The 15160-nt window shown below is 42.6% G+C and overlaps 1 protein-coding gene across 4 annotated transcripts in view; it reads right to left on the bottom strand.

Moving 5' to 3' along the window:
- The window catches only part of Med14 (mediator complex subunit 14), a 98140-nt gene extending 86597 nt beyond the window's left edge, over positions 1–11543 (bottom strand). For 2 of the 4 annotated variants that reach the window (XM_051142413.1, XM_051142414.1), the window contains exons 1-3: positions 10947–11543; positions 5831–5857; positions 2994–3099 (exon numbers count right to left, since the gene is read on the bottom strand). In XM_051142413.1, coding sequence (XP_050998370.1) covers positions 2994–3099; positions 5831–5857; positions 10947–11176 — 363 coding nt within the window. In that variant the 5' untranslated portion in view covers positions 11177–11543. The other 2 variants (XM_051142416.1, XM_051142415.1) reach the window with 2 other exon arrangements.
- Positions 11544–15160: the final 3617 nt, after the last annotated feature.

The following is a 15160-nucleotide window of genomic DNA, read 5'->3' as shown; positions in this document are numbered from 1 at the left end:
TCTGCCTAGAGTGGTTCAGCCTCTGAGACTTTGCTTAATAAGTTCGCCCTTATTTGTTCTTTCTGAGCTATGGGCTGGCTGATTCAACTCATCTGTTCTAGCTCAAACTCTTCTCCTAGCTGACATATTTTTATTTAATCTGGCTTCTCTCTCGGCCCCTGAATTGCTCTGCTTGGCCTCAACCTAACTCAGCAATCTGCTCTGATCTCCTGGCTCCTTCTCATTTTCTGGCCTGTTTTGTCTTCATCTGTGTTCTCTCTCTACAGTCCATCTCTCTACACTGTCCTGGTAAAACTGCCTCCTCTCTCTGTAAACTGCCTCTTAAGTAGCTTCCCTTTCCTCTCTCTTCTCATGAGTTGGGTGAATCCTATTCTGTCAAATCTTCTCTGATTTGTCACCTTCTCTGCCACTCAATTAGACATCACTTTCAAACATGGGTGCTTCCTTCTACAAACTAACTTTACCTCCATTTGGAATTAAAGGCATGTATCACCACACCTGGATCTAAACTTTTCTTTAAGTGATACTTGCTCTATTGCAGGGTGGCCTTGAACTTAGATCTGTTTGCCTGTCTCCTGGATTAATGGTGAGTTTGTATTCCAGCTGGATTGCACAGACCTAGATCTTTGGATATGATCTCTTGCCAGCCAGATAACATAGACCTAGAAGGTCTTTGGATGTGACCTCTTGCCAGAGCAGCCATGTTCTGAATTAACATTCCTCTACATGTGAAAAATCACTGCCAAGCTTAGCTTATCTCTGCACTTCCTTTCTATTCACAAATTTAATTGAAATATACTTAGTCTTGTACAGCTGAGCCTAGAAAGGGAACCTCAATTAAGTGAGAAAATGCTGTCTTTATTTCAGGACTTCGTTCACTATTTAGCTGCCCTTACCAGTATGAACTCTTTAGGAGTGACTGAAGGAAAACAAGAGCCATGTTCTTCATCTGTGAACTCCAAATCCTCTTCCCCAAGTTAGCTCAGTGAACTCATGAAAGGCCCCTAGGTTGTCCTCTTACCATTCTCTAGTTAAAACTTTTGTGGTTTTTGTTGTTATTGTTGGGGTTTTTTGTTTGTTGGTTGGTTTTTCAAGACAGGGTTTGTAGACCAGGCTGGCCTTGAACTCACAGCGATCCGCCTACCTCTGCTTCCTGAGTGCTGGGATTAAAGGCATGTGCCACCATGCCCGGCTGGTGTTGGTTGTTATTGTAGACACAGGATCTATTACCAGGGGTGCCACCAACTGACTTTGTAGCTGAGGATGGTATTAAACTTCTGATCCTCCTGCCTCTACCTTCCGAGTGCTATGATTACACCAGGTTTGGTTTATGCATTGATGGAGAGCAAGTGAATCCAGGGCTTCCTACATGCTGTAGAAGTGCCCTATCAACTGAACTACATCTGCAGCTCCTTAAAACTTTTTTTTTTTTTTTTTTTTTTTTTTTGGTTTTTGTTTTTCGAGACAGGGTATCTCTGTGTAGCCTTGGCTGTCCTGGACTCGCTTTGTAGACCAGGCTGGCCTCAAACTCACAGCGATCCACCTGCCTCTGCCTCCCTAGTGCTGGGATTAAAGGCGTGCACCACCACGCCCGGCTCCTTAAAACATTTTTAAGGGATAGATTTCATCTTTGTTACTCCACTCAAAGAAGTCACTTCTTTTGTTTTGTTTTGGTTTTCGAGACAGGGTTTCTCTGTCCTGGACTTGTCCTGGACTTGCTTTATAGACCAGGCTGGCCCCTGCCTCAAGTGCTGGGATTAAAGACGTGCGAATTAAGAGTAATTCAACAGTCAAAACACTATGAGGTTCCTGAAGGCAGGAATTATGTTTTATTCAAGTCTTTCCCTGCTATCATGTTGAGCAGTTTTAGAGCAAGAGTAAATAAACAATTGAACTGATACACGATGCCATAGGTTCAGGAACCTGGAATAAGCCATGCATTTCTAGAAATTTTATCATTTCATCTGTAAAAAAGAAAATATAGACTTTGCCATTCTCACAAGGACATCACAAATCAATAAGCCAACTTTAAGAGAACCTTATAAATTCTAAAGCAGCGCTTTTCAACCTTCCTAATATTGTGACCCTTTAATACAGTTTATGTTGTGGTGACAGCAACCGCAAACAAAATTATTTTCATTGCTACTTCCTAACTGTAATTCTGCTATTGTTGGGAACTGTAAAGTAAATATTTTTGGAAATAGAAGTTTGCAAAAGGAGTCACAACCCACAGGTTGAGAATCACTGTGCTACAGAGTCATACAATTTTGAAGCTAACCGTTTCTTTCCCTTTAGTTTCTCCAGTGTTATATTTCAAGTCTCCCCATGTAATAATGTCTTTCAGGTATCTCTTCCTTTTCTTTTTGCTCCAGTGTCCATAAACAAATACTAGGCTTCCAAAGAAATGCAGTATGCATTCTCCTAAAGGAACATGATCGTTGATATCAGTAATAACAATGAAATCAAGAGATGTTAAAGCCACCAGGCAGTGGTGGCGCAGGCCTTTAATCCCAGCACTCAGGAGGCAGAGGCAAATTGATTTCTGTGAGTTCCAGGCCAGCCCTGTCTACAAAGGAAGTCCAGAACAGCCAAGGCTACATAGAGAAGCCTTGTCTCGAAAACCCAAAAAATTAAAAAAAAAAAAAAAACACTAAAATTCTAAATTATGCATATAACAGTTAAAGTTATTTGTTTCGAGATAGCATCTTGCCATGTAGTCTGTAACCTAGACCTCATGACCATCTTTACACATCCTCCTGGGCACTTAGATCACAGTTATTTATTTTATACAAAGTAAAATCAAAAGTTTAACTCAGCCAGGCGTGGTGGCTCACGCCTTTAATTCCAGCACTCGGGAGGCAGAGGCAGGCGGATTGCTGTGAGTTCAAGGCCAGCCTGGTCTACAAAGTGAGTCCAGGATGGCCAAGGCTACACAGAGAAACCCTGTCTCGAAAAACCAAAAAAAAAAAAAAAAAAAAAAAAGTTTAACTCACCGCACATTTTTCTACTTTTCCAGCATCATTAGCCCATTTTACTAAAGCTAATAATCGAACGAAGAGTTGACGTGTCCGGCTAGCAAACTGTACAATTTCTATTTTCCTATAAAACAAAACAATTTTTATTTGAACCAGCACATATATTTCTTTATCTGAATTTAAAAAGTATTTGTTTACAAGCACAACAAAATTAACCTAAAATGTTTACATAAATATTAATTTCATCTTACCACAGAGCAATAAATCCAATAGTTTTCCTCCAATAAATTACATTTTGAAACTAGTTTTTGTTATAATAAATGATTCCTAAAATATAGAAAATTCATGGATATGTGGTAGAAGTTAGGAGCTATAAAGTATACATTTCATAACTGAAATTACTGGTAATTAGTTCCCATTTTGGTTAGAGGAGTTGAAATATATTCTTTACCAAAGCTTGAAACTATGCTCTTTCTACAAAATCAAGGGTTATTTCCCAACTTATGACAGCATAACTAAAAAAAAAAAAAAAAAAAAAAAGAACTTTACCATGATGAATGTCAGTGGCAAACTTGAATATATTATCTTAACATATTAAAGACAGTCTACTGATTAGTAAACAATAAGTCTGTCCATGTGTCCATGTCTTTTTTTTTTTCTAGACAGAGTCTCTCTGTATTGCCTTGGCTGTCCTGGACTCACTTTGTAGACCAGGCTGGCCTCGAACTCACAGAGATCCGCCTGCCTCTGCCTCTCAAGTGCTGGGATTAAAGGCGTGCACCACCACGCCCAGCTCCATGTCTATTTTTATACTGTGCTCACTGCTATGCTTTTTCACCCAGCAATCACCAATAATTTTATCATTTCATAAAGTTTTAAGAGCTTCATCACTTTACTTCAGGACCACTGCACAACTGACACTCATACGTGTCATGGTTTAAGACATTGGAAAAAAGAAAAATTCAACATGCCAGAACTAATGCCAAGACCCAGAAGAATACCAACCTACCTCCAAGTGCAGTCAAAACTTTTTAACTTAAAGGGACTTTTTTTTTTTTTTAAGATTTCTTTATCTGCATATACACCTGCACGCCAGAAGAGGGCATCAGATACCTGTATAGATGGTTGTGAGCCACCATGTAGTTTCCAGGAATTGAACTCAGGACTTCTGGAAGAGCCGACAGTGCTCTTAACTGCTGAGCCATCTCTCCAGCCTCCTTAATGTAACTTTTCAATGACCTATACATCCAACCAACATCTCTGCATCTTACCAATAGCATCACTATAATGCAATGCATCCAAAAAATTTTTTGCTGACTGAATACGTCAAAACCAAGCTGTTATTAAGAGTGTGTAAAGACAACACATAACCTGAAAGGCTTCCTTAAGAACACCAGAATTACTGGAAACAGAAAGAGAAAAGCCAAGGGCACACTTATGGTTCTTTGTTAGTGTGTTAGTGTCTATCAAGGATTATAAAAGAAAACAAGCAAGACTAAGACACAACACAAGAGTTAAAAGTACATTAAAGCTCTGACAGGGCTGGGGTTGTAGCTCAGAATGTAAGACACCGTACACAAATACATAACCTCCTGGACACCACCTACCTCAGGACTCAGAATGTCAGTGCTGTCTCTTGCCCACAAACAACTAGATTTGTCTACTGTTTTGTTTTTAACCTAAATTTGCTCCTCTAACAGAAGATGCCCTTCTCTATAAACTACAGTAATGGGGTTTTCTGACACCACACTATCTCAACTGAGAGGATGCATGAGTCAGTTCTCCAAAACCTCAGTGATCTTTTCTACCAACAACAGTTTTAAAACTGGTGGGGTTTTCTTTTCTTTTTTTTTTTTTTAATGATTTATTTGTTTATTATTATGCATACAGTGCTCTGCCTGCACCTATACCTGCAAGCCAGAAGAGGGCAGCAGATCACATCACATAGATGACTGTGACCCACCATGTGGTTGCTGAAAATTGAACTCAAGACCTCTGGAAGAGCAGTCAGTCATTCTTTTTGTTTGTTTGTTTGTTTGTTTCGAGATAGGGTTTCTCTGTGTAGCCTTGGCTGTCCTGGACTCACTTTGTAGATCAGGCTGGCCTCAAACTCACAGCGATCTGCCCAGTCAGTTATTCTTAACCTCTGAGCATCTCTCCAGCCTAAATCTGGTGGGTTTTAAAACTGACCAGCCAAATCACAATACAGGTTAAGTTTCAATTGCGTCTTCCAGTTCTTTTTTATTCTTGTCTATGTCTACAAATAGGGCATTCGACTAATGAATACTACAAACCTTCCTAGTGACACCAAGGCACATAGGTAGTATCAAAGATATAACACATTAGCCTTATATCATAGTACCAATTTAAATCCCAATAACATCATCTCCTTAAATCTTGTTCCTTTGGCCTGTGGAAACATAAGTGTTACATCTTAAGCCCCAAGCTTAAGTTGAATCAAGATTTTTTTTTTTCAACTATAAAATAGCAATAACAGGAGACTAAAGTCAATGTGCTTAAAAGGTATTTTAACAGCATCATTACAGCACCTGGTAAATTACTAGCCAGCTGTCCAAAGCCAGTCTACTCAACTTCTATTACAGACTATACACTTACATTTTCCTATTCCTCCCAAGGACTTGCCTTGGTCAGTCATCAATAAAGGCTTAAAGGTTCTACATCCCAGTACCATGAATACTAAAACTGCATTTTCTGGTGCTCTCAACAAAATACAGTCCTAGGTTTCTTTGGTCCTAGGTTATAATATCATCGATAGCCCCATACTCCTACTCACAGAGTAGGAAAAAAAAAAATCAATAAGGAGACAGAGTTAAGATTTTGTTTTTCATACTCACCTTTCCACATCGGATTTCCTTGGCAATCTAAGAAGAAGAAAAAATGTTGATTAAATATAAGCACGTCTTCATCAAAATGTGATAATAGCCTTTACTCTGACAATGACTTATCTTCATGTTTCAGAAAAATTGAGCAAATAGTAACTACAGGCTCAAGTGGCTGCTAACTCTCTGCACCGATAAGTTAGCAACAATATGGCTGTGAAGTGAAAACTGAAAAGCAACATTTCTTTCCACTCCAAGTGCTTCAGAAGATACAGTGTGAACCTCAAACATTTAAAAAGTTCAAGTTCTAGGGCGGTGGTGGTGCATACTTTTTGATCCCATCACTCAGAAGCAGGAGGCTGTTTCAGGTTGAGGCCACTCTGGTCTACATAGTGAGTTCCAGGACAACCGGAACTACAAAGAGACCTGTCTCCAATAAATAAATATCCTGAGTCCAGATTACATCAGCACACAGTATCAGAGCCAGAAAAATATATATCTTTTAAAACCAAAATGGCTACAGGTGTAGGAATAGTGCTTAATTGCCAGCCTCCCAGTGAGCACTTAGGTTCTTAGTGGATCCCATCATGTTATGTTATAGTAGGTGAATCTGGAAGCTGAGGATGCAAGCAAGGTTTTATGACATTGCATGGTGTTTAGATAAAGGATTTATAGTATTTTTAAGTAGTTCCAGTAGTGTTTTTTTCTTCTTTTTGCTGGTTCTCCAGCAACTTATGTCACCTTTCTCTTTGATAAATTATACTACTATTCTACTGATGCTTGGAAAGATCTTAATCAGCTTTCTGAACCTCCACATTCCAGTAACTAGCTTATGGTCTAAGACTCAACAGCCTGAACACCTCTCAAGCCTGCCCAGCAATTATCAGAGCCTGAAGAATGCACCCAACTGCTTAATGCTCTTTACACACAGACACCATGTGCCCCATAAATACAAATGTGTACAAGGAGGGGACAATACTAAAGGGAGCTGACTTATTCTCAGGGAAGACATTGGGATGGATGGAAGCTACAAGTATGGTCAGAATGACAGAGGAACTGGGGAAGGAATTGGGGTATATAGGTTCAGTGGTAGAGCACCTGTGTAGAGCATGCCAGGGTTCAAGCCGTAGGGGAGAGCTAGTGTTCGGACACCGATGAACACCAAGCCAGAAAGAGGTTGGGGGTAAGTAGAAGCCAGAAAGGCCAGTATAGCAGAAAGCCAAGTAGAAATTAAGGGCCTATTAGAATGCTACAGATAAGAATCAGGAATGGTAGGTAGCTCATATCTATAATCAATCACAGGACTTGGGAGGCTGAGACAGGACTGCCACAGGCCAGCCTAGGAGACAAAGACCCTGTCTCAAAGACTGCAAATAAAAGCAGCCCCTGGAAAGTTCCTCTACATGAAAAAAAGCTTCTCCCAGAGTACTTCCCTGAGAAGCCTTGTTCCCAAGAGAGAAAAGAAATGAGGATTAGGGAGATGGGGCGGGGGCAGGGGGGGAGATACAGTAGAGCTTGGGAGTGGAAGAGGAAGGCAGAAAACATTGCTCCAGCTCCTACCTGCCAGCTGAGACCCTAAGGGATCAGCTGCCATTAGAAATGCTACCATTTCTAAGACAAAGGACAGGATTTGCTGCCTGCCTCCCTTTTCTCCCAAAGCTTCCACTTCTATTTAAAATTCCTTTATGAAAATTCACCGCATGAAGGAAAAGCGCTAAGATGCAAATGGTGAAAGAAAGAAGGCACAGAGCATACTTATGCTTTAGAAGTTTTATGTGGCTGAAACCCGAGCATTTTCTGACCTTACAAGGTTAAAAAGCAAAGAATAGAATATATGCCCCTAAAAAGTTAAGGCAGAAAGTATGAGTTGGAGGTAAATAAACAGAAGCAGAAAAATCTAGAAATCTGGGGCTCAAACCAAATCACCTCAATTATTGAAACTTTTTATCTTCCGTGCTTCTGATAGAATCAGATGTTGAAAAACTAAGTATCATGTCCCTCAAGACTTTTCACATTAATACACTAATTCTGGCAAGAGGATGCATGTTTCATACCAACCTGAGCTAGATTATCAAGACTATTCCAAAAACAAAACCAAGTAATTTTAATTGACACAGACCAAAGTGGAAAAGGTTCTTTTTTGTTTTAAGTATCAAAAGTAACAGTTGCTTTTCCCACAATTATCCATGGTTTAGAGAGACATTTCTCAAAATTCATTCATTCATGTACAAATGATCCAGTATTCCGTTAAGTCCCAAATACATGACAGACACTGTTCTTATCCTGGGGAAAGCAAAACAAATCAAAATCCTTCTTCTCCTGGATTTTCTAGTCCATGGGGGAGACAGGCATACTAATGATGTCTTGGGCAGTAAGCACTGTAGAGAAAACAAACAAACAAACACCAGAAGCAAATGAGTACAAAGTACTATTATATGGGTGATTGGAGAAAGTCTTTGAACTAAATTATCCATGAGCTAACACCTGAAGGAAATGAGAAGGAAAACCACAAGCACTTCTGAAAAAAGGAGCAAAGCCATCATCCAATTGTAAACTGTGCCAAAAACTATCAAGAAACATCAAGAAGGTTAAGGTAGGTAGATGGAACAGAAGGAGACTATTAGAACATGAATTAAAGAGGTAGAGTAGATAAGGAACAGTTCTCTCAAGGCCTTAAATGTAAAACAAAACAAGCCAAGCGTGGTGGCGCACTTAATCCCAGCACTCGGAGGCAGAGGCAGGCAGATCACTGTGAGTTTGAGGCCAGCCTGGTCAGTACAACCAGGGCTGCTACACAGAGAAACCTTGTCTTGAAAAACCAATTTAAAAAAAAAAAATGACCATGTCCTGGTTGCACAGCATAGTCCCAGTGTATGCGCATTGTTCGGCTTTGTTTTTGGCTTTTGTTTTTTGAATGTGTGGTGCTGGAGAGCCTAAACCAGGACCTGGCACATGTTCTACCACTAGGGCTACATTCCCAGCCCAATGTTCATTATTATTATTGAAACATAATACCAGGCAGCCCCAGCAAACTCCCTAGGCTGCCTACAAGCCTTTCCTTAGCTTCCGATCCCCCTGCCTGGCCTTGGAAGTGTACACTATTATACTTACAGCATTTTTTTTTCCCCCTTGTTCAAAGGTATCCTGGCTTAGACTACAAATTTTATGGTCACTCTAACAGAAAAGTAATTTTTTTCTGTGTAGTTTTTGTTGTGTTTTGGGGGGAGGAGGTTGGTGGTTGTTAGTGATTTGAGATGGGGGGGGGTGTCCTTACTAATGTAGCCCACGATGTCCTAGAATTGGCTATATAGACCAGGCTAGCCTCAAACTCAAGAGACCCACCTACGTCTGCAGGGATTAAAGCCTTGCACCACCATGTCTGGCTGTGAAATATGTTTTGAAACAGGGTCTTACCATGTAGTTGGAGGCTGGCCTAAAGCTTGTGAGTTTCTAGCATTAGCTTCCCAAACACTGAGACCACAAGCACATAAGCCCATCGATCTAGCACCAAACACAGCTCCTGGGTTAGATATTGAATTGTATAGATCTGGACACAGGATGTGGAATTCAGCTGAGGTCTGTGCTTGAGATGTGTTTAGGAATCATCATACAAATGATGCAGGACTAAGACTATATTTATATTATTCTACAGCAATAAAACAGATGCCTCTCCATAAACCAAGTCCTAAAGTTAAAAATAGAACCCAATTCAATGACTTTCCACAAATCCGACAAATATTCTACAAATCCAGACATTTTCTACAAATATAGAAAACCAAATCACATGATCCATGATCAGTCTTTTTACTACAGCTATGCACAAGATATATATGCAACTTTCTCTTAAATGCTTATGAACGCCTACAATATATTACTACGAGCATTCCTAAGCGTGACAGCTATTTCTCTCTCTCAGTCAGAAGCCGAGCCGGGAGCCGCCGCCCCCTCCCCCACCCCTGTAATCCTAGCGCTTACAAAACTGGTGATCGTGCGTTTAAAAAAAAGAAGACGACGACTCTCAGCCAGGTGTAGTGATCCATACTTGTAATCCTAACCCTAAAGAGGCTTAGTCAGAACTGAGGGTTAGAGGCCAGCTTGACTACGCAGGAAGACCCCGTCTCAATATAGAGTAATAATAATAATGCCACGTCTTTTGGCAAAGGTTAGGCTTTGTCTTATTCAAAAGTATAGTACATCAGAACTGAAAGGGAATGTTTTACAAGCGTAAGGGAAGCCGTCCCGAATTCTTTTCGTCATGTACAAATATTTAGTTCTCAGGAACCAAATATCACAAGGCAAAGAAAGCCTAAGGTCTCATACTAATGTTTTCCTGAAAACCTGACAGAGCCTAACAATAGGGAAAAGGTGAAAACTTTTATGAACCCCAGCTTTACGATGTAAATCAGAGTTCCAAAATTTCATAAGGCCTTTTATTCGCTCTCCGAACCATCGGAGTAGTCGGCTTGTATTCTGAAGGGATTAACAGCCTAATCACGCCCCGAGGCATTTCATAGGTAACTAGGTGACTGAAATCAGAAGGCTCGTTAGAAAAAAAAGTATTTTACATCCACTTCATTCATAAAGACTTAGCACGCTTTCAAATGGTTCCGAAAAGACTCAGAATTCAACATGTATTATCTTAAACAGAATTTACGTCCCGCGTTCAACGAGAAACAATTGTAACCTACATTTAAAACATATTGTCAAAAGGCTGTAAACCATTTTCCCTTGAAAATCGCGTTCAGTTCGAATTTTACGTAGTCCTAAATGCTTACTCTTCGGCTGGGTTTTTTGTTTGTTTGGTTTTGTTTTTTTGTTTTTTGTTTTGTTTTAAGAAATTACATCAAGAAAACAATACAGTTATGTTGGGAACTCAAAAGACAAAAATGCCGAAGACAGTCTTCAGCGCAGTGTTAACACGCGAACCCCACCAGTCTGCGTGCTTTCGTCGCCAACCAGATCCCCAATACTAACCTCCTCTTCGTCGTCCCCCAAATCAGAACCCCTGGAATTCCAAAAGTCTACGCTACACAGCCGAAACCGTAAACGGCAGGCTTAAGTCTCTACGGACCCACAGGGCGGGAAGGGCAAGTGGGGAGCCGGGAAGCAGGCATGGGTTCGCGGCACTTACAAGTCAGTCAGCACCATAAGCTCTGAGTAGGCCCGGTGCAGCAGAAATTCGATGAGCGTGCTAAGCCGGTAACCAGGGCTAGCCGCAGCCGCAGCTGCCGCCGCCACGGCGGCTCCCGGCGGCGGGGGAACAGGGGCAGACGCGGAGCCGCTGCCGCCGCCGCCGCCACCGCCGCCGCCGCCGCCGCCGGGAGGGATCAGCTGGTGGTTTTCCAGCTGCACTGGGGCCATAGCGGTGCACAGCCCGGCTTGGCGCGACCACCCGAGATGCAGCCCTGGAGCCTCCTCCCGGGCTCGGTGACCGCACCGAGGCGGGCGCTGGCAGAGTGGCCGCCGCCTAGCGCCAGGCCGCCTCTGAACAGGAAGCCGTGTCGGGGCTGCGGAGGCCCGCCCCCATGAAGGGCCGGGCCGGCCGGCCGCAGGGAGGCGAGCGCGGGACGGGAGGACTAGGGAGGCGGGCCGGCCGCCGCTCTAGGGAGCGAGCTTCCGCGACTGCTCAGCGGCCGTTCGGCCGGCTGCTTTCAGCGTCCATGTTGCAGGGCCTGGAGCGGAAGTCGCCAAGCAGAACGGAAGGGGAACCCGCGGGAGGCCCTTTGCAATGGCAACCTGTGACGGTTCCCCTCTCTGTGCTGTACTGGGGGGGTAGAGGGAGGTGGGGTGCGTGGGAGCAAGGCGGGGCAGCGCGTGAGCGGGAAAACGGAAAAGGGGGGTGAACGCGCTCCGCCGGAAGCCGCGCCGCCACTCGAGCGGTCGCGTCACAGCAACGTCAGCAGTCCCGGAGCGGTCTACCCCGGCCTAGGCGACCGCGGTGGAGCGGGAGGAGAAGGAGAGTTGGCAAAGAAGCCGTCCGCCTCCCCTCTTGGGGCCCCCCAATGCTATGGCGAGCTCCTCGCCCGCAGACGGCGGTGGCGGCGGACAGCGACTCTCCCACGCGCGCTCCGCCCTCAGGCATCCCTGGCGCGTCGCGTGGGAGAAAACGTTACCATCATTTTTCTTTTTAAAAATTGGTCAACTGTGGAAAAATGGAAAAGAAAGGATAGGAGAAGGGGCACAATAACGTTATTTGAATGCAGTCTAGTGTGCGCCGAGATCGGTGCTGTCACCGAAAGCCCGTCAGCGAAACACATGTAGTCCGCACCCTTCGCTGGCACTCTTGGCTTTTGTCTCTGCCCTTGCAGAAGCCGCCCTGTCCTGCCTGGGTTTTTACTGCATCTTTCCCTACTGCTTCTTTCTCTCAAAAAAAAAAAATTTTTTTTTACATGCTTTATATCTGTTTTCTAATCTTGGCTCCTGTTTGGAATCAACTGCAAGCCTTAAAAATGCCTTTGGGTTTCACCTTCATGGATTCTTTCGCGCTGTCTGGGGCTTCGAGGGGTTTTTTTGTTGTTGTTTCGTTTCGGTTTTTTGTTTAGTTACCTAACGATTCTCACGCACAACTCACGGAGAATTCACTGTTTAAAGCGTCTATTTCTATGACCCTATCTAAACATCGTTTGCAGCCTCATCCCCCGCAGGTGTAACAGATGCTCTTGCTGATCCTAAGGTTAGACAATTCTCTTTGTTCTCCACTCGCACGATTGCAGGACTCCTTTTGATTCGCGGTCTCACTGTGTTGTCGGGGCTGGCCTTTTTTGGCTCTTGAGCTCAAAGTAGTTGAGACCACAAACTCCCGCACTACCTCACCCATTTTTTCAGTTTGATAAATCATATATTTATGGAACACAGTGTTAAAATGCAGTGCGTGAATACACTCCCGGATGAACAAATCAGACTCCTTAATTTGTCTATCACCTCTCATACTTTATTCCTTGTCCTGAGAACAGCTAATATACTACCACCTCCTGCCTCACGCCTGCCCTTTGAAGACTAAGGATTGAACCCAACCAAGTCCTTGCTGTGGAAATTAGACTGATATCTAACTTGTAATCCCCTACCTCAGACTCCCAAATAGCTGGGATTATAGGTGTGAGCCCCAGGTCCAACCCAAATCCACTCTTATCTACAAAAGTGATTGTTAAATATTGGAGATACTAAGGATGCTATGTAACACATTGCTGCCTAATTGAAACCTTTTAACTTTTCCTTTGCCTTCTTTCTGCCCTCAGCGGCTGAAAAAAAAAAAATTACTATTGCTTTAATGAATTACTTTTTTTTTTAAGATTCCACCTAAAGTGAGAAGAGATACTGCCTTTGTGTGCCTGTCTTATTTGACTGTGTATAATGTCCTCTAGATCCAACCATGTTATTGCAGGTGACATTTAATTTTTCGTCTAAGGTGAATAGTAGTCCACTGTGTATTATATATGGTACACAACTTTTTTTAATAGGTCCAAAGTCTCACAATATAACCCAGACTAACCTTAAGCTAAGTTCCTCCTGTCTCACTCCTGAATGCTAGGAGACTGTGCATGAGCCACCTTACCCAGGTGTGTGTGTGTACGCAAGCCTATCATTCTCTGACACTAAACTATATCTTTTCTATCTATTTGATTTCTATCCATTGATAGGCACTTGGGTTATTTCTGTATCTTGGCTATTATTGAATGATGCTATGTTTGCCAGGAGCAGTGGTATACTCCTATGCTCTCAACACTTTGGAAGTAGAGGCAGGAAGGACCAAGAGTTAAAATTGTTCTCAACAACATAACAAGTTCCAGGCTAACCCGGACTATATGAGACCCTGTCTCAAAAAAGAAAAAGTATTAGCCAGGAAGTGATGGCACATGCCTTTATCCCAGCACTTGGGAGGTAGAGGCCAGCCTGGTCTACAGAGCAAGTTCGGGACAGCCAGGGCTACACAGAGAAACCTTGTCTCAAAACAAACAAACAAACAAACAATAGTGCAGATATCTCTTTGGCAGAGTAATCTCATTTCCTTTTAATGTATACCCAGAAAACTGGATCATTTGGTAAGCTCTTAAGTAGTGTTTGAACCCTTCATATTGTTTTCCAAAATGGTTATAGTAATCTTAAATTCTCACCAATGGTATATAAGGGTTCTTTTTTCTCCCCATCTTCATCATGTGTATCCTTTTTGTTCATAGGCATTCTAGCAGATGTAAGGTCATATTTTGTCTTTAATTTTCATGGGGAAAAAGACAATATATTTCTGTCAGCTAGAGTCAGACCATTTCTTTTCCAGTTTTGACTTGTCTTTTTGTTTTGTTTTTGCTTTTCCCAGATAGGGTTTCTCTGTGTAGCTAAGGCTAAGGCTTAGCTCAGTCTCAAAAAACCAAAAAAGAAAAAAAAAAGAAAAGAAAGAAAGAAATTGATGTGGAAGGGCCCAGCCTATTGTGAGGGAGTGAGTGATGCTACCGCCACATAGATGGTCCTACCTCTGGGTAGGTGGTCCTGGAGTATATAAGAAAAGCAGCTGATCAAGCCAGGAAGAACAGCCTGTAAGCAGCATTCCTCTATGGTCTCTTCATCAGCTCTTTCCAACAAATTCATGTCCTATTTGAATTCCTATATTGACTGTTACTGGAGGTCTAACCCTTCCTTTTCCAAGTTGCTTTTGGTCATTGGTCATAGTGTTTCTTTTTCTTTCTTTTTCTTCTTCTTCTTCTTCTTCTTCTTCTTTTCTTTCTTTTCTTTTTCTTTCTTTGTTTTGTTTGAAACAAGGTTTCTCTGTGTAGCCCTGGCTGTCCTGGATTCACTTTGTAGACCATGCTGGCCCCGAACTCACAGTGATCCACCTGCCTCTGCCTCCCAAGTGCTGGGATTTAAAGGCCTGTGCCACCATGCCAGCATTCATGGTGTTTAATCGCAGCCAATAACCCTAAGTTTTACACTATGTATACCAAGCTGGCCTTGAACTCATGATGATCCCCCTGCCTCAGCCTCCAGAAATTACTGATGTGAGCCACCCTGAACAGCCTTCTGATAGTTCTTGGGTTTTGTATTTCCCACATCAGATAATAACTGTAAAGTTCAAAACCACAAAACTGCTATGAGGACCAGAGAGATAGCTCAGTTAGTTACGTGTTTGCTTCCTAAGCATAAGGACCTGAGTTCGAGCTCCTGAACTGGAAAAAAAAAAAAAGCATTCTTGTGCAGACTTTGTAATCTTAGGTTTGGGGAGACAGAGATAGTGGATCCATCCATTGATGGCCAATCAGCCTAGCCTGTTTGTCAAGGTCTAAGTCAGTGAGAGAACATCTCCAAAACAGAAAAGACGTGGATGAATGGATGACACCTGAGGTCCTCTAGCCACAC

Source organism: Acomys russatus, chromosome X (genome assembly GCF_903995435.1).
Source record: "Acomys russatus chromosome X, mAcoRus1.1, whole genome shotgun sequence".
Lineage (NCBI taxonomy): Eukaryota > Metazoa > Chordata > Mammalia > Rodentia > Muridae > Acomys > Acomys russatus.
This window is presented reverse-complemented; position numbering and strand designations above follow the sequence as displayed.